The sequence below is a fragment of the Loxodonta africana genome, chromosome 2 (assembly GCF_030014295.1).
Source record: "Loxodonta africana isolate mLoxAfr1 chromosome 2, mLoxAfr1.hap2, whole genome shotgun sequence".
Lineage (NCBI taxonomy): Eukaryota > Metazoa > Chordata > Mammalia > Proboscidea > Elephantidae > Loxodonta > Loxodonta africana.
In genome coordinates, this window is record NC_087343.1 from 211,793,940 (window position 1) to 211,820,969 (window position 27,030).

General features: G+C 43.1%; 1 protein-coding gene across 1 annotated transcript; it reads right to left on the reverse strand.

Annotated features, from left to right (window-relative positions):
- Window positions 1-793: 793 nt before the first annotated feature.
- On the reverse strand, window positions 794-26,744 carry GID4 (GID complex subunit 4 homolog). Its single transcript, XM_003420659.4, has 6 exons — window positions 26,541-26,744; window positions 20,401-20,460; window positions 11,030-11,137; window positions 8,139-8,240; window positions 6,432-6,562; window positions 794-3,939 (listed from the first exon to the last, which is right to left on the reverse strand). Exons 1-6 carry the CDS (start codon window positions 26,727-26,729, stop codon window positions 3,876-3,878), a joined length of 654 nt encoding a protein of 217 aa, XP_003420707.2. The 5' UTR covers window positions 26,730-26,744; the 3' UTR covers window positions 794-3,875.
- Window positions 26,745-27,030: the final 286 nt, after the last annotated feature.

The window sequence follows — 27,030 nt, forward strand, 5'->3', positions numbered from 1 at the left end:
AGAGGTAGACTGGGGACTACGAAATAGCCAGTAAATGGTGTCTTAAACTGTAGGAGCTCAGCACAGTGAACAGTCTAGTCCTTTTTCCATACCATGTCTTACGGGAGGAAAAAATTCAGTATTGTTTAAACAACGTAAGATCAGATGACACTGCACCAGCATGGGGGACTCTGCAGGCCACTAGTGTAAACATCCTTAGCATTTCAACTTGCTTAAAATTTAAACCTTTTCAACACTTTATACATTTCCTCAAAAATTAAAATAGTGTTTCCAGGTCTCCCCCTTGGTGCTGCCTGGGCCCTGAAACCTGACATCACGACAGGAGAACCCAGATATATCGATGCCATTCAGGGTGGTCTATCCAAATGTGGTGTAACTGGGGAGCTGGGGCCTTGGTTCCTGGGGCAGAGGACCAGGGCCAATGTTTGCCCTGGGAAGTCCCTAGCACACCCTGTTCAGGTGCTGGAGTGTGGTGGGGCTGCAGGGCGCCCTGTGTGCTCTGTCTGCGTATGTTCTGTTATTAAATAAAAGTATAAACCCTGCAAAAAAAGAAATGCTCTGTATTTCTAAAGAAATACAGAAATTACCAACATGGAGCTCCAGCAGGAGCATGGAGTGGCTGAAAGCCCCAGAGTGGGAAGGAAGGAGCGGCCAGACCTTGCTGCCAGCTGCCCAGAGAGGACCTCAGTCCCTGCCGAGGGTTCCGGTAGCCCAGGACATCTCCGTAGCCACAGGGCCAGTAAAAGGACAGTTTTCTTCTAATATGGCTGTTTTGAGTTAGAAACAGGACAAATTCACTGCTTAAATACCTTTATTTATTTTTAAAAATTATCTGGACATTGATAGCTCTGCAAAATACTTCTCCAATTCCAAACCCTCGAACTCTTTCCACATGTCCTCCATAAAGAAACAAAATAGTCAAACCTTGCGCCCATTCAAATCTAATTTTTAAAAACATGTGAGATTCCAAATCAAATCTTATTTCTCTTCTTCAGAATGTGTTAGTAATTTTAAACCACAATACAACATACTCAATGGCGTTTCTTTCTAGAAAATTAGCTTATCAGACTATTTTATGTGGAAAAGAAAAACTCAATTCAAGGCCTTAGAGAGAACATAAATTCCCTGTTTCTAAAAGCAAAGACATTGGAACATCTCTGTGCTCCTCTGGAGTCTGTGATTCCAACGTCCCCAAACAAAACCAGCACACACGGACTTTCTGCTTAGCATTAGGCATTGTTTAGTCACTTTTGGACGGCAGCAGAAACGGTCTATAATGGTGAAGGATGGGAATAACTCCAGCCTGGCAAGTGACCAGGCTGGGGGAGCACAGATGGAAGCTTTCTGAGCAAAGGAGGAAGAGCAGCCAATTCTGAGGACCCACCTCCTGTCGGGTCTGTTTGGTGTAGAGGAAGATGGCAGAAAATCTGCAATCTGTACTACCTTCTTAATGATGGATACAAACGTCAACCAAAAATATTGCACATAGTAGCAGAGTCATGTAAACCACTGAGAAGGTTCAGAAAAGAGTAAAAGTAACTACAAATGGGGCTAACTCCCCGAAGTTCCTTTGGGAACTGGCTGGAAGAAGTAAGCTCTCTGAGGGAAGGAGGGGTCAATGTCAATCAGCTGTGAGTTTCTGAGCAGAGGTGAGAAATACTTAATCCCTTCCCTATCCATGGTGGGCAGAATTCATCACAGATGTGGCCAAAAGATCTGTTAAGGGTATCACTTCTTCATTTTTCCCCAACACAACTGGTACATCTCATCACCTAACTTAAAAAAAACAAACAAACAATAAAAACCCTACAATAGAACCTTGCTTATTCCCATTTGGCTAGCTGAACATCAGCAATTCTTGCAAATATCCCTCCCTGCCTACTCAACCTACCCCTCAAAGACACATATACCTGCCCCCAGCAAGCCTGGAGGGTGGCCTCACCCCCAGGGCCCTGAGCAGGGCCTGCGTCTTCAGAGGAGGCTTGCAAAACACAGGAGATACTGACCAGCGGGCCACAGAGAGAACTGACAGGAAACCAAAGGGCCTGTGGGAATCAAGAAACCAGCACAGCCCTGGCCCGGCCCTGACTCCTATACAAAGTTCACCAGGGTAACTCTGCAGCTACAGTGGTGCACCCACCCGCTCATCTGTGTGGAATCAGCTGGGTTTGGCCAGAGCCAGTCTTCTTTTAAATTTCAAAATCAAGAAAACTTTTCTGACTCATCTCTGGGAACAGATGTGAGTTATTTCCCACCTAAGACACTAGGACAAATTTTTAGGGTTCCAAGGCTCTGACCTTACTAAATGGGTTGTCACACTCCTGCACAGATTTTATGATAAGGGTCCGCTGACTACTGCTCCACATCTGTCTCATGTAAGCCTCCCCTAATACTCTGTCTCAGTAATATACAGTACTGTATCATTAAAAGGAAAGTCACTTTATTTTAACAATAAAAAGATTTCCTCAGTACTCATCTAACCCAAAGGCTTTGTTTTCTCAGACCAGTGGACAGGCAACCTTCAAGTTCCTCTGCTCCCCTGGGTTCTAATGCTCTTCTGTCTTAAAGCTTTTCCTCTTGTACTCTGAGGAAGTCTTATAAGCCACCAGAAAATGCCAACCCCTGCAAAGCCCTGCCCATCTTTGTGGGCTATAGCTGATGCCAACCTATTAAGCTTTTTCAACATTTAAAAAACAAAACAAAGCGCGCACACACACACTTTGGCACGAGCCTCGAGTTACTTGAGCGTGTTCATATTCCCGCCCCTCCCCACACCCCCGTATTTCAGGAGAACCTCTGCTCCTTCTGCCAGATACAGAAGGCTGCCAGGAAGACTGCTGTCTGAAGCAGCAAAAGGAGGAGGGTACAAATGCTAAACTGGCCCCCGAACAGCTCTCGTGTTTAGTACTATAATTTATGCAATGCTGCAAAACTTTTGTACCAGGATGACTAGTTTCAAAACTGCTGGTTGATTAAATATACACATACATATAGATATAGGTATAAAAATTACTAAGTCAACATTTGTTGTTTTCAATGTGAAAACGATAAAATGTAATTCTGAATAATTGTGCATTTGCCAAGGGTCCTTGTTCAAGGACCATAAAAATAATTTTGTAATAAAAAACTCTTATTTTCATTAAGTTTAGTACTGCCCTCAAGTTCAAAAGTTTGGAGCAAAGGTACTGAGCAGGCAGGATTGGAATCTGCTCCTGCCGGGGACCTGGAAGCCTTAAATTCAGTGACCACCATGGCAGGCCCGGAACCCACAGCCACTTATTAGCTTTGTGCTGCTTACGTCATGGCTGGGCGGCACTAACTGACCCCACTGACCAATCAGAACTGAGACTGATTAGGCTGGCCAGGCCGGCTTGCCAGCTCCCCGCAGAGCTCTGAGGGCACAGGTGGCTTGGGCTCGGCCTTCTCTGAGCTACCAGCCCAAATGACTGGGGAGGGGAGGGCCCAGGCCCGTCAGTTGGCTCTGAGGTGGGCAGAGGAGTAGGAACCACTGAGCACCAAGGCCAAAGGTGATCCAGGGAGCTGATGTCCTCCGCAGCTGGAGGCTGGGATGAGGAAGGAATGGGCATTTCAGTGATACAGAAGTTAGCTGAGCAAGAAGGAAAAGTGCATTTAAGGTAGCTTAAAAACAGATTAAGACCAAGTAGCCACAGAGAGGAAGGCAGAGCGAGGAGCCCTTCACCTGCCGGCATCGGCTGTGCTTCCCAGTGTCTGTGGGCTCACGCTCATGCTCTCTGGTGCAGTCTACTCTGAAGAGACAGGAACACATGTCCTCCTGGTTCTGGCAGGTACACATTTTCTTGGCAAAGCTCTTTTTGCCAAGTTAAGTTTTATTTGGTGGCTGTTCTGAACCGTTGTCACCGGAATTCATAAATGGGTGCGCTGTGTTCAGGAACATGAGTCAGATTGAGGGACTGGTACCTGCAGAGGTGGAAAGACACAAATGGGCAGCAGTCACCTAATGCATGCTGAAAACCAAGCTCCTGAGGATGTTAGGGGCACTCCCTCTGAGCCCAAAGACCATTGCACACTTGAAATGCAGTCACCTTATGCTTCCCAAGTGAAATCTAATTTAAATTTATTCCAAACTTTTTGGGGAACCCTCCTGAACTATGCATAAGATGAGCTGTTTTGGCATTCTGCTCCAATCAGAAGTAGTGATGGTGCGTTTTATACAGCTCGCCCTGGCCTTTGGCCCTCGTCCTCACTCCCTTGCCCTGCCTCTCCTCCTTCTAGCACTTCAGCTCCCTACATGTAGGATCAGGCAATAGGAGCCTAAGAACTTCATGGATGACATCGCACACCCCCGTCTCACAGCATCCAACAACAGCATAGAAATACATTTCATTTGACCATTTTCACTCTCACTTCCCCAGCTCTTCACTGTGTCTGTTAAATGTTGGGAGGTGTGAGGTGTTTTGTCCCCCCACAGGGAGGTGTGAGGTGTTTGTCTTACCACTGGGAGGTGTGAGGTGTTTGTCCTCCCCACAGGGAAGTGTGAGGTGTTTGTCCCCCTCTCCCCCCAACTGGTAGGTGGGTGCGGAGCCAGGCAGGAAGGAGAAGCAATGCTTGGACACTCGATACACTGGGGCGAGAACCCCTGGGATGCTGAGAGTCCATGGTTTGGATGTCAGCTCTGTCCCTCTTGCTTCACAAAGAAGGAGGAAGAGCATATAAAAGAAGAACACAGGTAAAACGCAATTTATTTCTTTTAAAAAAATGATCAAAAAAGGATTATGCATTAGCCAGCAGGGATATGCAAAGCAAAGCCACAATGAAACACCACTTCACACCCACTAGGATCGCTGTAATCAAAATGTCAGATAATCAGTGTTGGTGAGGACACAGGGAAACTGAAACCCTCAAACACTGTTGGTGCAAAAGTAGAATGGTGTAGCCACTGTGGAAAACTTCTGGCAGTTCTTCAAAAGGTTAGACATGGAGTTACCATTTGACCTAGCAATTGCACTCCTAGGTTATACCCAAGAGAAACAAAAACATATATTCACACAAAAACCTGCATACAAATGTTCACTGCAGCATTATTCATAATAGCCAAAAGATGGGAACAACCCAAATTTCCATGAACAGATGAATGGGTAAACAAAATGTTGTCTATCCATACAATGGACTATTACCCAGCCATAAAAAGGAATGAAGCACTGATACACAATGGCATGGACGAACCCTGAAAACACTATGCTGAGTGGAAAAAGGCAGTCACAAAGGGCCAAATACTGTATGATTCCATTTATATGAAATGTCCAGAACAGGAAATCAACAGAAAATAGATTAGTGGTTTCCTAGGTTAGGACTGTGGGGGAGGGGCTGGGGGAAATGGGGAGTGACTGCTAACGTTTTTGGAATCATGAAAATGTTCTAAACTCCATGGTGGTGGCTGCACAAGTCTGTGAACACACTAAAGACATGGAGTTGTACACTTCAAATAACTGATAACGTTGTTGTTAAAAAAAATAGAATCATGAAAAGTTTTAAAGCTAATTTGAAAACAGAACCAAAGGCTTAGTAATCATGCCTACAGGGTGGGTATTTCCTCACAGATATAATCTTGCTGCCACCACACAAGGAACTTGAGTCCTTCCAGCTCAGGGCCACCAAAGTGGGAAAGATGGGAAGGGGTCACACTGAGGGGGAGCCAGATATCCATAACAGGGCTCACACCCCAGGTACAGCAGCAAGGAGACAGGAGAGGCCCAAGAAGGGGACCAAAGCTAGCACCTGGGGGGCTTTTAGCCCTTCATCTTGGATAAGGCAGGGCAGGGCTACCGGCTCCCACAGGCTCCTGGGTCACCAGGCTGAATCAAGCGCATGTGGGACCAAGGACTGAGACCACAAAAATGTAAAAGAACGCCAACAGCAAAATCCACACTGCCCACAATCAGGTCTTAAATTTTATTTACTGCATTAACTTGGGAGCAATAAATACAAAGCCATCAAGACTAAAACACTGCCAAAAATATAGTATTGCTAGAAAGTATTCTGCAATAAGTTAGGAGTCCCTGGGTAGTGCAAATGGTTAAGTGCTCTACTACTAATAGAAAGGTTGGCAATTCAAACCCTTCCAGAGGCACCTGGAAGAAAGGCCTGGTGATCTGGTTCTGAAAGGTCACAGCCATGAAAATCCTATGGGGCAGTTCTACTCTGTACACATGGGGTCACCATGAGTTGGAATTGGCTTCCTGGCAACTGTCCCTACCTCCCTTTATCTATAACATCACTTTCTTCTCCTTTTCTCTGCTTTGTGGGCTCTAGAGCAACTGAGAGCATTTAAATTGGCCTCAGCATCTAAATAAAGCACGAATCTATGCAGAGGAGATTTTTTTTTGGGTTTGGTGAGCTGGAGGAGAGCCAGGAAGCAGCAAGACACTGCCTCTGCCCCTGAGGTCTCTTACCATTCTGAACTCCGATGATAATAGTAGCCCTCGATGGAGGCCGTCGACTTCTGGAAGCAGATGTAGTAGAACCCAGCAAAGGAAGCACCGCTGATATCTTTAATCGTGTGGTCTGGGACCAGGAACTGCTCCTGCACACAGATGGGAGGTGATTAGTACGCAGCATTTTCCAACAACCACAGTGACTACTTGGGGGAAAAATACCATCCATGGTCCAAACCAGACTTACGGGTGACAGCAAGCCTCTGGGTTTCAGCCTGATTCTGAACAGCATCTCTGTGCTACTAGAGTACTCTACACACTGAAGCTGCAAACTGTCTTCAGCTCGCTAAGATCAGCGAATAAGAGAAGGTAACCATGGTCTAAGCATCTGCGTGTAGAACAAATGCCTTTCAGACACCACAGGCAGAATGACCTAAGAAAAGCAGGTGTATGCCCCAATCAGGGACGGCCACTAAGTCCCTGACCACCTGTAGAACAACGAGTCACTTCTGTTGGTCTGCAGGTCATTTTGAGGGCAGCTCAATCACCAGTAGCCCCAATAACACCCCGTCAAAAAGCTCTACTGCATCCACAGCAACCAGAACAGTACCACTCTTGGTCAGGTACCTTAGGAAAGAGGCAAGTTTGTTTTCTCCAGCCAGAAGACAGACCAGGCTAGGCCTTAGGGCCTAGCAGGGCTACTAAAAGCCCACAGTGGAGTCACCTTGAGAAAGTCTTTGGAGATAAAACAGCTCCACTGCTGTTTTGATTTCAAGACACTTTTCTTCCTGTTCTTCAACCTTGGAAATTGCCATTTTTAATAATTAAAGTGAAGTAAAACTACTTTTAGAACTTTACAAAAGACCTCCTTTAATTGGTTAGTTGTTTCATTTCCCATTAGGTGGTGAGCCAAAATGTCTACTGAAAGAACAATGACCCACACCCTACCTCAAAATATTAGGTATACAAAGTAAAGACTAGAAATGACTACCCTAAAGGAACTGACTTGTAAAAAGCTGGCAAGATTTCAAGATAAAACAACTTTTTCCCACAGCTTGGCAGCTGGGGTTTATATACGCTCACAGAGTTACTTAACAGCTCTGTGCTTTTGCCATCCGTGGCTGTAGCAAGGCAAGTACCATACCACAAAAGCAGGTAGCACAAATGAGTTCTCTGCCAAGAACTAGTCCACTGAGTGCAGCCAGATGGAATTCTCTGAGGGTTGGTCAACGAAAAACCCAAATTCCATTTCAGGCCCGTCATTTCCTGCCTGAAAGGAGCTGGCAGAGCCGAGGCTGCACGGAGCCCAGGAGGTGGTGGAGGAAAGCAGTCACGTAAAGGGGCGCTGTCACCCACTGCTGAGCACTGTGTGCAACGATGACTGTGTTCAAAGGCAGTCTGGCTCTCCCCCAATCCACGGAACACTTGGAAATGATGTAACCCGAAGGCTCAAAGGGATTCTTGGGTGGTAAAAAGGAAAGGGAGAAGGCACAATGTCCGAGGGTGACCACCACCAAGACTATCTGCTGGTCACTCAAATAGTTTCACCAGAGAAACCGATTGGGAAGTCACTGTGATGGGGGCTGCTCAGAAGTGTGTCTGCTTTACACAAGTATGTAAAGACACTGCCATAAGGCCCTATGTAACCAACACTGTGCCAGGGAGCCCTGGTCAGGAGCTGCCCTCTGCAGATTGGCCACAGTATACACTACAGGGAGGCCTTACCTTCCACCTCATGAAGACATAATCCCCACTCTTCAGTTCTTCATAATCAAAGTCATCAGAATTAAACGATTTTGCATACTGATAAAAAGCCAGAAACTTGCCCTGAAAGCAAAAAAGAGCATGATGACAGATCAATAGAGGGAGACGACGACATGCCCAGGTGTGAACAATGTTTCAAATGCAGGATGGCAGCGGGTGGGGCTCCAGACCAGGGCCCTGCAGGCCAGCTGACGGGACAGCTTTTTATCCACCCATCTTCCCAAGACATGGCTAGGGAGAAGGCCCAAGGATGGAAACAGGTGTCAGGAATCCCAAGGACCAGGAAATCCCAGGAACCTTCTCTTGGAACACCTTACCAAAAACAAACAAAGACCAACAATTAATTAGGAGATCTCAACAGTAGCAAAGACTGATATAAAACAACCTATCGACAGCCTGAATGGGCAGCCACAGAGGGGAAACGGGCTGGCAAATGTTAGAGCTTGGACGTAATGTCATGGTTTGGGCTAACTCATTAAGCAGAAGCAGGAAGTAGGTAATATATTGTTAAATTAAGAAGGAGACTAAAAACAGAGTATGCATTAAGTTTGCAACTACGTAAAATTAGGTCGTGTGTGCCAGGACTAGAAGGAAATAATAAAAAATTAAAATAGTTGTATCAGAGTATTGGAATTAGGGGTGATTTCTTTTTTTTGAAAAAATTTTTTTAATACTGTTCTATCTTTGCCTTTTTGATAATAAAGATTTTATGATAATAAAGAACTGAAAGCAACTTAAATGGCCTACTAGGTAACCACTAAATAGGGTACTGTATTTAAAATGTCAACAGTACATCATTAAGTGAAATAGGTGGGTTACGAAACTATCTTATGATCCCGTTTTTGTTAAAAAAAAAAAAAGTATACATAAAGGAAATTCAGGAAAGGGTGAACTGCTGTTTTACCTGGAGGCATTATTAAGTCATAGATATTTTCATTCTGAGTAAATTAAATATATGGAATCTTTAACTTGTGATACCACCACCTTTAACTCAAAAAATTTGAGGGTGCAATACATCTGATCAGAGTTTACAATGGAAAAATGATATCATACGTGAAGTTTATTGTTGTCGTTAGGTGCTGTCAAGTTGGTTCCGACTCATAGCGACCCTATGCACAATAGAATGAAACACTGCCCGGTCCTGTGCCATCCTTACAATCGTTGTTATGCTTGAGCTCATCGTTGCAGCCACTGTGTCAACCCACCTCGTTGAGGGTCTTCCTCTTTTTTGCTGACCCTGTACTTTGCCAAGTATGATGTCCATGAAGTTTACTAGACATCATAATCCCCAGACAAACTGAGGCCCAGTAGGGAGCCCTAGAGGTCCCCTGTGGGAGCCCTAGGAGTCCCCTGTGACAATCAGGGAATCCTAAGAAAAGAAGTGAGTTGGGAAGTTATAGGAAATGCCAAGAGTCCTACACAGGCGGACAGAGCTGCTGGAGAAGGAGAACCCTGCAGGCCCAGCTCCCTATCACTGTCACACTGAGCATGATGCTGCCAAGGGTGACCCTTGTCAGTCTTTCTTTCACCCAAAATATTGAATCCAGTGTAGCAAAGGCCAGAGTCTCAGATGGCTGCGGTTTTCTAACGGGAAAACGAGAGGTGCTCTGCAGATATTCACTCCGTGGTCAACCTAGCCAAAAACTGAATTTTCATTGGACCTCAAAGACCTTGCTTTTTGGAGGACCAATTTGAAATGAAAAATAAAGGTGAATGGGAAACAGGTTTTCATTTACTACAAGAAAGAACTTTCTACACTAGAGCTGTCCAACAGAGGAAGGAGTTATCTTGGCAAGGCACGAAGGAGGAGCCGGCATGAGATAGGGCTGTGACCAGTGGCGTTGAGGAGCCCACCCAGTCCGATTTTGAACACTGGGCACCATTACATACCACTTGAGTTCTCCCCGCCTTTTGGATAATTGGATCATGTTCATTCTCTTATTACAGAAACACAAATGACTATCTGATTTTATTGTCTATTTGCTATAACAACAGTCAAAACATGTAGCTTTGAAAAAATGTTTTAAAAAGTTTAAGCTTCAATCTAAAATCCATTGAAACTCAGCATTTGATAGATATTCCTTTGCTTACTCAAGTAAAAATCATTATTAAGCAAAGCGGCTCCTCTACATTGGAGCTCACTCAGAGACTGTTATACCAAAATCCGGAGAGAACTTAGGCAGCAGGTGTGAGTGGCAACGGGAAGAATGAGGAATTCAGAATCTTCATTACTGTCACAACCATTTTTGGTTGTAGGTAAGCATATTGGAATTCCTTAGTGTCTAACAAAAATACATCATCACCATGGTCTACTATGCCAAAAATCTATTACGGTCAGTTGAAATATAGACTTTGAAGACATAAGACGTGTGACAACCAATGAAAAAACTGTGGAACGGAAATTAAATTGTCTTGAAGTGTTTATTACTGTACTATGCCTATCGGGGAAACCCTGGTGGCATAGCGGTTAAGAGCTACGGCTGCTAACCAAAAGGTCGGCAATTCAAATCCACCAGGCATTCCACTGGGGGCAGTTCCACTGCCCTATAGGGTCGCCACGAAGCAGAATCAACTCCACAGCAATGGGTTTGGTTTTTCTGGTTTCTCATCAGGTAACCATTCGCCACTGGAGTGGCTGGTGGGTTCGAACTGCCAGCTTTTCAGTTAGTAGCCACTGCACCACCAGGGATCCTAAAGAAGAGCATCTAAATTGGTATCTAAGCTCTTTTCATACGGAAGATGAACAACTGAGGTTTGCGTAGGAATAAGGGATGTCTCTAGCTCCTGCCCAGCATTTCCTCAGTCCCTCTGCAGTCCCTGGATGACCCAGAACAGGTCAAAGATTTACTTACCCAGTGTTTTCGATCAACATCTTCATCTGCATCCCACTTTCGAGTTAAGAAAGGGTGTTTTTTGCTGATTATTTCTCCTTCAAAGAAGGTTGTAAGCGTTGGGTACTCCTACGGTAAAAGGCCAAATATCAAAATGAGATGTTTTAACAAGAGCTTCAGCCTTTACAAGGGGAGAATGGACCTTGCTTTAACTTCTAATACTTTGACAAAAATAATCACATTGCTAATCAACAATCCAAACCAGAGTTAAATTGGGTGGTTTGCCAACAGGCTGTGGAAATGGATTTGAACTTGCCCATATGCTGGAAGGTCTCTTGGGCTTTGGAGGCTTTGCCTGAAGCAGAGAACCCTTCTTAGACTTCAATTGTTATGTTTTGGTCTCTCAAAAAACAATGTAGACTATCTCCACAAGTGAATTCTGAATATTCTAATATACAAAGCAGACGATGACTTAGTGGATTTTACCTTCCAAGGTAAAAATCACAAAGAAGCTTCAAAATCACAATATTTACAGCAAAGTCTTCCTCAGACCATGGTCTGGCCCACAGGTTCTCAAAATCATTCAGTAGTTAGTCCCTTCCAAGCCAAGTATTCAAGTTTCCAGTGGGGGTAGATTTTAGGGGAAACTATTTTCAAGTATAGGGTCGCTATGAGTCGGAATGGACTTGACAGCAACAGGTTTGGTTTTGGTTATTTTCAAATACAGGGGACATATTTAATTCTAGCATATAAACTAAACAATTTACATATTAGGGGAAATATACATAAATCGTGTTGGCAACGTGAAATCACAACCATAAAAAACATACCATTAAAAAACAAACAAGAGTGGGAGAAAATATTTGGGAATCAATATATATGTAAGAGTTTAATATCCAGAACATATAATGGACTCCTACAACTTAACAATGAAAAGACAAACAATGCAATTAAAAAATGGGCAAATGACTTGAACAGACATTACTTCAAAGAAGATACACAAATGGCCAATAAACACGTGAAAGTTGCTCAGCTCCCTTAGTTATTACAGAGATGCAAATCGAAACCACGAGACACTCCTTCAAATCCACTACAATGTCCATTAACAGAAACAAAAAAATCACAACTGTTGGTGAGGATGTGGACATTGCTGGTGGGAATACAAAATGGTGCACCCTCGTGGAGAAGTCTGGCTGTTCCTCAGAAGGTTAAACATAGAGTTATCACATGACCTGGCAATTCCATTCCTATCAAGAGACTCAAAAGCAGGGACTCAGACACTTGTCCACCAGTGCTCACTGCAGCATTATGCACAATAGCCAAAAGGTGAAAACAACCTCAATGTCCACTGATAGATCAACAGATAAACAAAGTGTGGTATATACACACAATGGAGTATCCCTCAGCCACAAAGAGAAATGAAACCCTGACGCATGATACGACACGGATGAACCTTGAAAACTTTATGCTGAGTTAAGTAAGCCAGACGTGAAAGGGCAAATATTACATAACCCCACTTGTATAACATATCTAAATTAGGCAAATGAATAAGAACAAAAGCTTATTAGTAGTTACCAGGGATTGGGGGGGATGGGGGTTAGTGCTGAAGGGGTACCGAGTTTCTGTTTAGGGTGATGAAAAACTTTTAGAAATGGATAGTGGCGATGGTTGTACACATGGTGAATATAATTAATATCACTGAAGTGTACATTTTAAAAACGGTTAATATGGTAAAAATTTTTTGTTACATATATATTTCTACAATAAAATATTAAAAAAAGCAAAGTAAATAATTAGGTATCAAATAATTAAAAGCTGTCACACTAATTTGGATGCTTGTAACACTACTGTTAATTTTATTTGCTATTTGTTCATCTGCTAATAAGTAGGAACCAAAGATTTGTTAGAAAAAGTTAACAATGTAGAGAATATCACTCCTCTACATTTATAAAAACCAGACAACCTCTCCCCTCCCCCAGCCCCTTGTGATTCTGGGGAGCATAGCTAAGCCCCTGGTGATTCTGGGGAGCATAGCTACAAAGAGTCAGCGGCCCAGCAAAGCCATGATTAAGAGTGCTAATGCCTGGGACCACAGAAGGCCCATTTCTTCAGATTCTAGGTCAGCCCTTCGCGTCCTCCCATGTTCACAGACGGCTCACAACTTCTCCCCACTCAGCCTACCTGTCGTGCTTTCCTGAGCAGGCCTGCCACACTGCAGCCATGGGCTCCTGGGGCTTCCCAGGACCAGAAACCCCTCCCCAGGACTTTAGTTGACTGAAGAGGTCTGATTATGAAGAAACTGCTGAGGGTATTGTTTCCTTAAAAGTGAACTTTAAATACTGTAAATGTAACACCAAAAGAAACCCCACAACCCACTTACCACTACAGTTGCTAGGAGAAAGTTTCCTAAACAGAAACCTGATTTTTAAGGTATAAGCTGAATTATACGAACAAGCCTGTTCCATCTGAGTCAGCACCACGGCTCTCAGGCTCTCAGAGGAAGCAGTCAGTGGAGGCAAGTGAGCGTTCTTACCACACCAGAATGTAGCCCCTGGGCAGGCTTTTCTAGTATGTCGTCATTCATGACTTGAGATTTTTAAATTAAAAAATATATTTTCTTTTTCCCCTGAGTTTTTGAGCTTTAAATATTTTTTCAGAACCACCACAGAAGGAAGAGAAGGAGAAAATGATAAAGTGGCTCTATTACAACACAATTAAATACCTGTAGTTTAAACCACCCGTTTTTCCAAAGAGTGCTTTTGCACTGACTTCTCTCTAAAAACACTTTTAGACAGTACATCACAGAGTTAAATAAAATAAATATCTAAGGAATAAGATTCGATATGTACAGAAGTCATCAAAAAAATAAAATATTTCTCAGGGCAGCAACAGGAAATTCAAGTGCTTGACTACAACTGAATTGGTGGTATTTACAGAGCTAAAGAAAAACCGTGTCAGCAGAAGGAAGGATATCAGAAAAATGAGTCAGCACGGAAAAGCTGGCCATCAGCCCCATCCACCCGCGGCAGGCGTGGTCTTCCTCCCCTGCCTGGCTGTCATCAGCCACTTCAATTCCCCAACCAGATCCTTCCACCATTCCAGGCTGGCCCTAGCAGAATTGCCTTCTGGGAGATTAAAGTTCATTTGACCAGCAAGTTAATGAGAACTTCCAGAATGTTTATGTACCTCGTCTTATAGGTAAGTAAACTGGAGAGTAGAACCATCTCCCTGGTTCTGAACAAGTTTACCGCACCCTCAGCTGGAGCTTCCCAACCCTCCCAGTGAGGACGTGTGGGCCTCCCCAGGAGAGGTCCCTCTTCCTACCGGCAGCTGTCTTTTTCAGAATCTCACTCTTCACAAAGCTGGGGTTTCACTGAAACTCTCAGGTGCTCATTTGTGAATATGAAGTAACTAAGGCAAATTATCTCTAATTTAATAATAATTTTGCCACACTGCATACATGAGAAAGACAACTACTGTGACCAAAGCCCAAACCATTTAGTTTTATTTAATTGAAATAAATTTTGTATTTGATATTTTAACAATTATAAATGAGAAAACAAAAATGAAAAATACAGGTATAAAATTCAATCAAATAATCGTACACTTTTCTTCATGTCACTAGTTATCTACCTGTTGCCATGGAGTTGGCTCTGACTCATGGTGCCCCCATGTGTGCCAGGGTAGAAGTGTGCTCCCTAGGGTTTTCAGTGGCTGATATTTTGGAAGCAGAATGTGGGGCTTTTCTTCTGAGGTGCCTCTGGGTGGACTCGAACCTCCAACCTTTTGGTTGGTAGCCAAGTGCATTAACTGCACCACCCAGGGTCTTTTCCTCCTCCCTAGGACTAGTTTATTCAATAGCCAGAGCAGGTATTTTCTATTCTCACTTCACAGACGAAGAAACTGAAATGAAGAGAAATTAAAGGTCATATGGCCAGTGAGTGGCAGGGCCAGAATTTCACCCTAGGGCCCTTTCTACTGCTCCATCCAGTAGTTCCAAACATTGCTGGGTAATAAAGACAGTGAGACTGATAACAGGCCAACAGGACACAGCCGCCAAATCAACTCCCGGCGTTCCTGTGGAGTCAGGCCGCCAGCTCAGCCACCTTCTTCCTCTTCCTGTTTACTCACTAACGGGAAGGGGGAAACAAAAAGGATGCTCTTTCTTGCTTTCTAAATTCCCATGACTGGCAAGCTTTAAAAAATTGGTTCAAAGAAAAGAAAACATCTTATATTTACACAAAAAGCTACTTCTATTAGAAGCTGGATGATCATTTTTTATTGTTTCCATGAACTAAGGGGTTTAAAGAACTTAAAAATTATTAGTTCTTGAATAATTAGTGCTTATCTCTGAAACTATTGAAATTATGATGAGACTGGTAGTTATATGCTTGTTTTTTTCCCCCCAAAAAAGATGAAAATAAAATTGTTAGTGTTGGTCCTACTGTGACTCATTTATAAACTTTTCTTTAAGATATTTGTGATTTTGTATACTTGCCATCAAGACACATGAAAACATAAAACTACGAGTTTCATGTTCACTTTACAATAACAATGCTTAAAAACAGAGAGTTTCAAACACCTACAATAAAAAAAAGGAAAACTCTCACATCAATAGCCTAACTTTACAACCTGAGGAACTAGAAAAAGAAGAGCAAACTAAGCCCAAAGCTACCAGGAAGGAAATAATAAAGATTAGAGCAAAGATAAATGAAATAGAGACTAGAGGGGGAAAAAAAAAAGAGAATCAACAAAACAAAAAGCTGGCTTTTTAAAAAGATCACTAAAATGAACAAACCTTTAGCTAGACTCACAAGGAAAAAAGCAAGAGGATGCAAATAACTAATATCTGAAACCAAAGTGGGGATAATACTATCAACCCTACAGAAATAAAAAGGATTATAAGAGAATACTATGAACAACTGCAGGCCAACAAATTAGATAACTAAGACAAAAGGGACAAATTCCTAGAAACAAACAAACTACCTAAATTGACTCAAGATGAAACAGAAACTATAGACTTATAACAAAGGAAGAGATTAAATCAGTAGACAAAAACCTTACAACAAAGAAATTCCAGGACGAGATGGGCTCAGTGGTGAATTCCACCAAACATTTTTTTGTTTTAATAACATTTTATTGTTTTTGGTGAAGGTTTACACAGCAGTTTAGGTTCCCATTCAACAACTTCTACACAAATTGTTCAGTGACACTGGTAACATTCTTCACTATGTGTAAACCTTCTGATTAATTTCCGTTCTGGTTGTTCGTTTCCATTAATTTAGTTTCCTTGCCCCGTTATATTCCTATCTTCATATTAAAGTAATTGTTGACCATTTGGTCTCATACAGGTGATTTTTTAAAGGAGCACAGTACCTACAGGTGATAGTCATTATTCTTTAAGCCAATTTGTTGTTTAGCATTTAGCTACAAGGTGACCTCAGGGATTAGTTTTGGTTCAAGGTTTGAAGAGTATTTCAGGGCAATAATCTGGGGGAGTCTTCCAGTCTTAACCAGTCCAGTAGGTCTAGTTTTTTATTTTTTAGAAATTTGAGGTTCTGTTCCATATTATTCTCGCATTTTTTCAGGATCTATCTACTGTGGCCCTGATTAGAATGGTAGGTAGTAGTAGTTGGGGACCATCTAGTTCTTTTGGTCTCAGGGTAGTTGAGGCCATGGTTCATGGTTTAAGTCTTTGGTTTTCTTCTTTCTCTTTTGCTCTGGACAAGTAAAGACCAATAGTTGTGCCTTAGATGGCTGCTCGTAAGCTTTTAAGACCTTAGACACTACTCACCAAACTAGGATGTAGAATGTAACTTTATGAACTATATTATGCCAACTGACTGAGATGACCCATGTGACAGTGGTCCTAACCCTTCAAACTCGGAAATCAATCCCATGATGTGTTTGTTATGTCTAAGTATCCACAATTATACCCTCTAGATACTTTATTATACAGTAAAACCTGCAAAAGCTGGAACCCTGTGTAAGGTGAAAACCTGTCGAAGAAGGAAAACTCAAATGTTTTCCACTAATAGAGAGTGGTAGGAAAAGTGGTTAAGACTGCATCCTGTCAAAGGTGGAAAACTTGTGAGACCTGGAAAAACAAGGCAGTCTCATCAAGTTCTGGCTCTCACAGGTTTTACTCTATGTATGAATGTATACGTATACAATCAAATAGATGTATATACATATACATAAGTTTCAAAATTATGTATGCCATAGCAATTACCAACAGGTTCTTTTTTCTTGTGTACTTTTTAGTGGAATCGTTTACCTTTTGTCAAACTGTGTACACTTCACCCTCATTTGGTGTCACCTTTCCCATCACCAAAAATAGTAAGTGTCTACTATCTAGAGAGTGAAGCCCCTTTTCCCCCAGCTCCCAATACCTGGTAACCACTAATGAACATTACTTGTTCATGTCATTTCATAAAAGTGAGAACATACAGTATTTTTTTGTGACTGACTTATTTCGATCGACATAATGTTATTCAGGTTCATCCATGTTCCAAGATGTTTTGGGAACTCATTTTTTTTACTGCTGAGTAGTATTCCATTGTATGTATGTACCATATTTTACTTATCCGCTCATCCACTGATGGACACTTAGGTTGTTTCCATCCTTTTGCTACTGCGAATAGTGCTGCAATGAACATAGGTATGCATATGTCTGTTCGTGTCATTTCTATTAGATCCCTATGGTACATACCTAGGAATGAAATTGCTGGGTCACACAGCAGCTCAACCTTCTACCAAACACTTAAAGAACAATTAACACCAATTCTTCTCTAACTCTGCCAAAAAATAAAAGAGAAAACACTTCCTCGTTCTATGAGGCTAGCATTACCCTGATATCAAAGCCAGATAAAGATATCACAGGCAAAGAAAACTACAGGCCAAAATCCTTTATGAATATAGGTGCAAAAAATCCTCAACAAAATACTAGCAAATTGAATCCACAAACATAATAAAAGGATTATACACCATGATCAAGTGGGATTTATCCCAGGAATGCAAAGGTGGTTCAATATAAGAAAAACAATCAATGTAATACATCACATTAATAGAATGAAGGAAAAGAGCCACATGATAATCTCAATTAATTTAGAAAAGGCATTTGACAAAATCCAACACTCTTTCATGATAAAAATACTCGGGAAATTAAAAGCTAAAAGCTTTTCCCCTAAGACCAGGAATAAGACAAAGATGTCCACTTGCACTATTTTTATTCAACATTATCCTGGAAAGTCTAGCCAGAGCAATTAGGCAATAAATAAATAAATAAATAAAAGGCATCCAACTCAGGAAGGGAGGAAGAAGTAAAGCTACCTCTATTCACAGATGACAGGATCCTATATACAGAAATTCCCAAAGAATTCACAAGAAAGCTATTAAATGAAAAAAGCAAAGTTGCAGGACACAAGATCAACACACAAAAATCAGCTGTGTTTCTATACACCAGCAATGAACAATTCTGAAAAAGGAAATTAAGAAAACACTTCCACTTACAATAGCCTCTAAAAGAATAAAATACCGAGGAATTTAACCAAAAAAGTAAAAGACCTGTACACTGAAACCTATAAACATTACTGAAAGGAACTAAGGAAGACCTAAATAAATGGAAAGGCATACAGTGTTCATGAATTGGGAGGCTTAATGGAGTTAAAATGTTAATACTACCCAAAGTGATCTACAGATTCAATGAAATTCCTATCAAAACTTCAAAAAGGGAATGGAATGGAAAAGTTGATCCTCAAATTCAGATAGAATTTGCAAGGGGCTCTGAACAGCCAAAACAATCTTGAAAAAGAACAAAGTAGGAGGACTCACATGTCCCTATTTTAAAACACACTACAAAGCTACAGTAATCAAAACAGTATGGTACTGGTATAAGGATGGATATGTAGACCAATGGAGCAGAATTTAGAATCCGGATATAAACCCACATATTTATGGTCAACTTTGACAAGTGTAACATATCCATTCAACGAGGAAAGAAGAGTCTCTTCAACAAATGGTGCTGGGACAATTGGATTTCCACATGCAAAAGAATAAAGTTGGACCCCTGCTTCACATCACATATGAAAATTAACTCAATGACCTAAATATAAGAACTTAAATCATAAAATTCTTAGAAAAAAACATAGCGGTAAAGCATCCAGACCTTGGGTTTGACAATGAATTCTTAAATACAACACCAAAAGTATAAGCAAAAAAGAAAAAGTTGGTAAACTGGACTTTATTAAAATTAAAGACTTTTATGCATCAAAAGACTTTATCAAGAAAGTGAAAAGACAACCTACAGAATGGTGCAACTATTTAGACACTGTATTATCTGATAAGGGTTTAATATCCAGAATACATAAAGAACTCCTACAACTCAACAAAAAAGATAACCCAATCAAAAAATGGGCAAAGGACTTTAAGAGACATTTATCTAAAGAAGATATGAGCCAATGAGCACATGAAAAGATGCTTGACTTCATTAGGGAAATGCAAATCAAAACCAAAATGAGATATCACTCTATACCACTAGGATGGCTATTATCAGAAAAACAGAAAATAACAAGTGTTGGCAACGAAGTGGAGAAACTGGAACCCTCATGCACTGCTGGTGGAAATGTGAAATGGTGCAGCCATTGTGGAAAAGAGTTTGGAAGTCCCTTAAAAAGTTAAATACAGAATTACCACATGATCCAGCAATTCCACTCCTGGTTATATACCCAAAAGAATAAAAAGGAGAAACTCAAACAGATGTACACTGATGTTCACTGTAGCATTCATTATTCACAGCAGCCTAAAGGTGGAAAGAACCCAAATGTCCATCGACAGCTGAATGAATAAACAAAATGTGGTACATACACATAATGGAATATTATTCACAATGAGAAATGAAGTCCTGATGTATGATAGGATATAAATGAACCTTGGAGGCATTATGCTGAGTGAAATAAGTCAGACACAAAAGGACGGATATTATACGATCCCGCTTATATGAAATATCCAGAATATGTAAATGCATAGAGACAAGAGTTTATTAGTGATTACCAGGGGCTGGGGCAGAGATGACAGTGGGTTATTGCTTAACGGGTATAGAGTTTCTGTTTGGGGGTGTTGCAAAACTTTTGGAAATGGATAGTGTTGATGTGTAGCACAACACAGTGAATGTAATTAATGTCACTGAATTGTACACTTAAAAATGGTTAAAATGGTAAAATTTTTGTTATATGTATTTTATCACAATAAAAGAAACAAACAAAAAAAAACCAAGAAAACAAAAACCCAGAGTGCTTTAATCAGGTCTCCCAAGAGCTAAACTTGGCTACCCTTAATTCTGTTAAACTGCTAAGTAGGCTGTCTACTTTTAATCCATTTGAGTAAATACTTACCTCAGTAAGGCCTTTGATTTTCAGGTATCCACAAAGGTAAGAGTTTTCCATGTCCACATGCTACAAAGAAAGGACACACAATCCCGTTACAAATGGATGAGCCTAGTAGGGGACAAGCTGGGGAACACTTCGGAAATCCATTAGCATCCACCAGTCCATGAGCATACGGGGGCCCAACTCAGGTGAGGGAGACCCGGAACTCAGTGCATGCCCAGTGCATACCCAACCTTGAAACCATCATGATTCAACCAACCCCAGCACCCTCTTAACTTCTTTCAGCTAAATACCTTGAGATGGAGTGTTTTACTTGAACAGCGAGCACTCTCAAACACCACTTGCTGTGCTATCTTCTATTGCGCACGCCAACCTACAGACTCTGTGCATGCAATGCTGGGCCCTTGGTCTCCATGTCTGCTTGTACTCATAGTATCATCCCCAATCCTGGTCTTTATTCTCTTTCTGATGTCTTTTTAGCCTATTTCTATTTCTGCACTGCTCAATCACTGCTAGGAAGTTGACTCCACCCCTATTATTTACACTAAACAGCATCACATATGATTTCTTTGTGAAATGGCAGAATATTCAGGAAAAGCGTTTTATGAAAACTTATGTGCTATAAATTTCAGTTATGAATCAAAATACCAATGAAAAATATGATTATATTGTAACGTCCACTTGGCCCCTTTCATACATAGATATTTGAATTTCTCAGTGAAATGAGTTAGAAGCCTAAAATAAATAGAAATAACAGGCATAGTAGATTTTGAGGTTTAGCAGCCACCAATCACTGGTTGACAGATGCCTACCCAACAACAATCAATTTCCTCTTTTCCACACTGGCAGGGCCCTGATTTTGTTCTGGTACCCACCCTGCCCCCGGAAAGCCTGGTCGACCCTGACAGACCTAAGACAAACTGACGCTCCCCTCTCAAGTCATTGGTTTAGGGGTGAGCGACCAGTTCTGGCCAATAGGATGTGTGTAAGTGTCCTGGGTGCTTCTAGGGGAGCTTGGCTGGCTTCCGAGAAAGGCACTTGAGGAAGAAGTGGTTCTTTGTCTTCCAGTGGTGGTGGATGTACAAGTACGGCAGCACAGAGAAATGGGAGGAACTGGACCTGGCGGGGGCCCCCGAATTAGCCAACCTGGAACCACGTAACATGAGATAATAGATTCACTTATCCTTTATTTTTAAACGGTCATGGTTACTTGCCGCTGAAAGTATATCGACTAGTACGTTTCATCCAAATCTATACAGACTCATTCTGAATAGGCAGATTTTCAGATTTCATGACAACTGGACTCACTCACAAAGTAAACCCCTGGAATAAAGCAAAACAAAATACACCAGTACTGATGGTAAACTGTGGAAACAGATAAGGGTAATAGTCGGACAATGTAATGAATGTAAGTTAATGTCACTGAACTGCGCCTATGAAGAATGTTAAAATGGTAAATGTTTTGTGACATGTATATTCATCACAATTAAAAAAAACTAAAAACAAAAACAAATTAGTTGTATTTCAAAATGGATAGTGGTGATGGCTGTGCCACACGGTGAATGTAATTAATATCCCTGAATTGCACATTCAAAAATGGCAAATGTTTTGTTTTATATATTTGCCACAATAAAACAAATTTTAAGTTAAAAAAACAAAACAAACAATGCTAGCACATTGAGATTTTAATGTTAAGTAGGGGTCTCCTTTCAAAAAAACCTAGAAAAGTTCCACGGCATTTATCAGAACTGGGAACTCAACTACTTCCAATCATACCCTAAGTCAAATACTAAGGCAGTCCTTTATAAACTGCAATGAACCTAGTCAGCCAGATGATGTCAGCACCAAAGCAAACTAGCTTCAATAAGGCTAACGTGCTGGTGACAACGGTATTCCATGGGAAAGCTGTGAAAGCATTTGAAATATCCTCATCTGCTGATCTTGGCCATTGGGCATTATCAAGGCAGCTGATACACACTCACCTGGGTCAGCCGAGAATTTGTAATAAATGACACAGAGCTCTAGCCTGAGGCCTTACATGTCATGTATGCAACTGTCATTCAATTCAACAGTTTGGGGTTTTTCCACAACTGCTGGAAAGGGTACCAGGTGGCAAGGACACTTCATAATAAGATTAAAATCTGAACTGTAAATTCGCTAACATTTTGCACACTCAAGAATCAGAATTTCAGTTTGGCCTCCATTCAACCATGTGTCTCTCCTACCCAAATTCATCTTGATGATGGACGGTGAACTCAAATACACCACAAGGCACACGACAGGTCAGCATCTCAATGAGAAAGATAACAAGGCCCATGCTTAGCAAGAAGGTCTCTTGGCACAGCTGTGTCTAGCAGCTGATCTTTTTAATGTCCCTGTCAGAGTGACTGGGCTTCATTTATGCTGAGCTTCTTGGATGGTGAGGAAGAACAAAGTAGTCACAATAAAGACAAAATGATCCAGTCAGGACCTCACAAAGGTTTGAGGAATGCCTTAAAACGGAATCCCAAAAAAGAAAGTGCTCCAGTGAGCACAAAAAAGATGATCATTCCACATTAAACAGACCCAAACCTGTTGCCATGGAGTCAATCCCGACTCATAGCGACCCTATAGAACAGAGCACAACTACCCCATACAGTTTCCAAGGAGTGCCTGGTGGATTCGAACTGCCAACCTTTTGGTTAGCAGCCGAACTCTTAACCATTACGCCACCAGGGTTAGGGAAATGCAAATCAAAACCACAAAGAGATACTACTTCACAGCCACTAAAAAGCCCAATGCCATCGAGTCCATTCTGACTCAGTGACGCTACAGGAGAGAAGAACTGCCCCACAGGGTTTGCAAGGAGTGGCTGGTAGATTTGGACTGCTGACCTTTCAGTTGGCAGCTGAGCTCTTTAACCACCCGCTAGTGTGGCTAATACAAACAAGACAAATAATAAGCATTGGCAAGGATGTAGAGAAATTGGAACCCTCATCCATTGCTGATGGGAATGTAAAATGGTGCAGTCAGTTTGGATTGTCAGTTTGGCAGTTCCTCAAAAAGTGAAACACTGGGTTACCATCTGACCCAGAAACTCCAGTCCCAGGTACCTACTCAGGAGAACTGAAAACACGCATTCACACAAAACTTGCATGTGAACATTCACAGCAGCACAATTCACAATAGCTCAAATGGAAACAACGCAGGTGTCAATTAACTGATGAATGAATGAACATGTGGTACATAATACGATGGAATATTACTCAGCCATTAAAAGAAATGAAGTTCTGATACATGCTGTATCGTGGACGAACTGTGAAGACATTGTGCTGAGTGAAAGAAGCCAGTCACAAAGACCACAAACAGTATGATTCTATTTACATGAAACGTCCAGAATAGGCAAATCTATAGGGGCAGAAAGTAGATTAGTGGTTGCCTAGGGCTGGGGAATAAGGGTGGGGGGAGGTGGTGACGGCTAAGGGGCATGGATTTTTTGCAGGGGGTGGGGGAAGGTAATGAAAATGTTCTAAAATTAGATTGTGGTGGTGGTTGGAAACCCTGGTGGCGCAGTGGTTGAATGCTATGGCTGCTAACCAAAAGGTCGACCATTCAAATCCACCAGGTGCTCCTTGGAAACTCTATGGGGCAGTTCTACTCTGTCCTAGAGGGCCACTAAGAGTCAGAATCAACTCGACAGCAACAGGTTTGGGGTGGTAGTTACAAAATTCAATGAACATACTAAAAACTATTGAAGTGTACACATTAAATGGGTGAAACCATATGGTATATGAATGATATCCTGATAAAACTGTTTAAAAACAAAGTAGCTGAGTTATGAAAGGCAGGAGAAGTATTCTGAGAAGCTGAGTCCAAGAAACTAGTCCTGGCTGAAAAACCAGAAGATGGGGCAATTTACATGCCACTGACTAGTCCCCATGACAAACAAGCAGCTCACTAATCCAGATGCAGGGCAGCATTCCTTGACATGATGACAGCCCCCCCACCAGGCATCCTACTCAAGTAGCTGCCAGCCCTGGGAGGGATGTCTTCTCTGTGCTGCCCTGAAACCTGTCAGCAGAGCACAAGTCTCCCCCAAACATCAGATTCTAAAGCCCACTGACTCACTCAGCCTTGTGGGTTCACAAAGAAACTTGGCACCTGACAGGAGTTCAGAAACAACACACTAATGGCAGAAGTAACCAAAGCAGATTTCGTTTTGACACTTAAGTTACCCCCTAAAACATCAGAAACCATTAACTTTAAAAATGGGCACAAATTCAATATGATTCCAAACATGACCCACACCAAGGATCTCATTTCCAGAATTTTATGGTTACCAAAAAAAAAAAAAAAAGCTTGTACCTTCACACTAAATTCTCACATTTTAAGCATAAGAGGAATTGCCTCATGAGAAATATAATTTTGAGGCTGAAAGATGTCAACCACACTAGTTTTTCAATTATAATAAATATCACAGCTCACAGCAGGGTTTTAGGTTCACAGACCAAAGACATAATTAATGTGAGAATCCTGTTTTCCCGATCAAAAAGAAAAAATTTATTCCCACAGAACAATAAGAAAAAAAGAAATTGATGAAGGGAGCTATAGTTAGCAGAAAGAAAAATGTACCCCCATTGTCTTTTGGGTGGCAGACCTACTTCTTCAGAAGAGATGCTCTTTAAGATTCAAAATAAAAAAGGTCAATGGGTGAACATGAAGAAAGGACACACTCTACATTCTATCCTCGCTCGTGAAAGCAGGAGTACATCATGCCAGGGCCTCAGAGTTCTCCGTAAGGGCTGTCTAAGGGACAGATACTTGGAGGGGCTTTTAGGAACAGCCTAGGAGGTGGGGTAACAGACTAAGGAAAAGGGGGCAAAGGGAGGGAGAAAGTGGGTCCAGAGGCAAAGGCAGACATAGAGGAGGAACAGTTTTGTGGGGAGGGAAGATGGAAAGACGTATTCACCACCACTATCACCAACCCTTGACTGGGAAAAAATGTCAAGTGTGCTACCATTTGCGTGTAAGGGGTGAGGTAGAGTGAAGGGCCAGGAGAGGTGAAGGTATACTTCCAAAGCTGGTCAGCACCTGGCAGCAGGTACTCAGAGATCCAGGTCAAATGGGGGGAGGAGGATGAATGTGGAAAGGAAATAATCCGTGTGAGAAACAGAACTGGGTGAGTTAGATTTGCCAGTACGCAGGTATCAGAGACTGTAGGAGGAAGCCCTGTGCCTGTGTGGGTAAATATTAAGAACACAGAAAGAGGTTCCCCTGGAGCAAGGAATGAGGAAGATTCAGGTATGGGGTGGGAAGGAGGTCTGAGTACAGGGCCAGGAAGGCGGAGCAGATTGGAAGTGGCCAAAGAATGGGGGTAAAGGGTATGAGAGGCCTGGGACAGGAGGCCTGGAGGTGGAGGCAGCTGTGAAGAGCTGGGTGCTTGAAGCAAGAGACTGCAGCAGTAGGTAAGCAGAGGGTGGGGTACAAGAGGCAACAGACTATAAGGAGCCACAGCACGCAGCACCCAGGGTGTGAGGGTCTGGTCTTGAGGGGGGCCAGGGTCTGAGCAATCAGTTGTGGGGTTGGGGGCTCTCAGGCTCAGGGTCTAATAAGAGGAAGGCTTAAGAGTCAGATTGAGTTCACCCAAGGAGGAAATCAGAGCAGGAGGAGAACCCCGGGGTCGGAGGTCTGATCTTGGAGGATTCCTGGGACTGAGGAAAGGGGGACGTGTCTCAGGTCTGGGAGAAACTGTCACGGGCCCAGCCATGGGAGGGGGCGTCCCGATTCGGATGAATCCAATAAGGAGTTCTGAGAGGGATTGGTGGGAGCTGATCTAGGGGTGACAAGACAGGTCACGGGTAGGAAGTAACCTGGTCCAAGTAGTGGGGGGCTTCCGGATCCCAGAGGGGTAGGTCACAGTCACGGGGTATCTGGTCAAGGGGCTCCATGTCTGCGGGAGTGGGTCCCAGTCTTAGGGGGCAGGTCAGGGTTAGGGCTCGCAGAGTTTGAGACACCAGCTGGGCAGGTCCCGACTGTGAAGCGCCGGGCGCAAGAGGCCCCGGCGGCCAGGGCCTGATCCGCGGCCGCAAGCTCGAGGACCGCGGGCGGGCTCGGGCCGTGAGCGCCGCGAGGAGGTCCTTGGGCCGCAGTCGCCGGCCGGCGCTCACCTGCAGCACCACCTCCACGTCGTACGAGTTCCCCTTGCTCTTCTGGTGGCCACGGAACTTGGAGCCGCTGTATAGCAGGCTGGTGGCCACGCCGGGCTGCTGCGTGTTGATGGGCGGCGGTGGGATGAGGGAGGCCGCGGAGGCGGCCGAGGCACCGGTCGGCGGGGGACACTCGGTGCGGACCGGCATCGCGGGGTCCCCCGGAGCCAGGGCTGGGGGAGGGGAGAGGAACCGCCGCCGCCGCGCGGGAGCCGAAGAGGGGGAGGGGAGGGGGGCCGGGCGCGCACGCGCGGGTGGCCTCTGGGGGCACCACCCGCCCGCCACCTGCGGACCAGAGCTCCGGCCGCCACCGGGACCCCGGGACCTGCGAGCAGGGCCTCCCAGCGCTGCGCCGGGTACCCCCACTCGCCCTCGCGCGCGCGCGCGCGCGCGCACGCACACACACACACACACGCACACACACGCACACGCGCGCTCATACAACCACACA

What these genes read in the sequence shown, in the direction of transcription:
- GID4 (XM_003420659.4), bottom strand. Translation starts at nt 26,729, where the DNA reads ATGCCGGTCCGCACCGAGTGTCCCCCGCCGACCGGTGCCTCGGCCGCC. An exon ending in ATGTTGATCGAAAACACTGG is followed by an intron (nt 8,241 to 11,029) that starts GTAAGTAAATCT and finishes TTTTGCTTTCAG; the next exon opens with GGCAAGTTTCTGGCTTTTTA. An exon ending in TATCATCGGAGTTCAGAATG is followed by an intron (nt 3,940 to 6,431) that starts GTAAGAGACCTC and finishes CCACCTCTGCAG; the next exon opens with GTACCAGTCCCTCAATCTGA.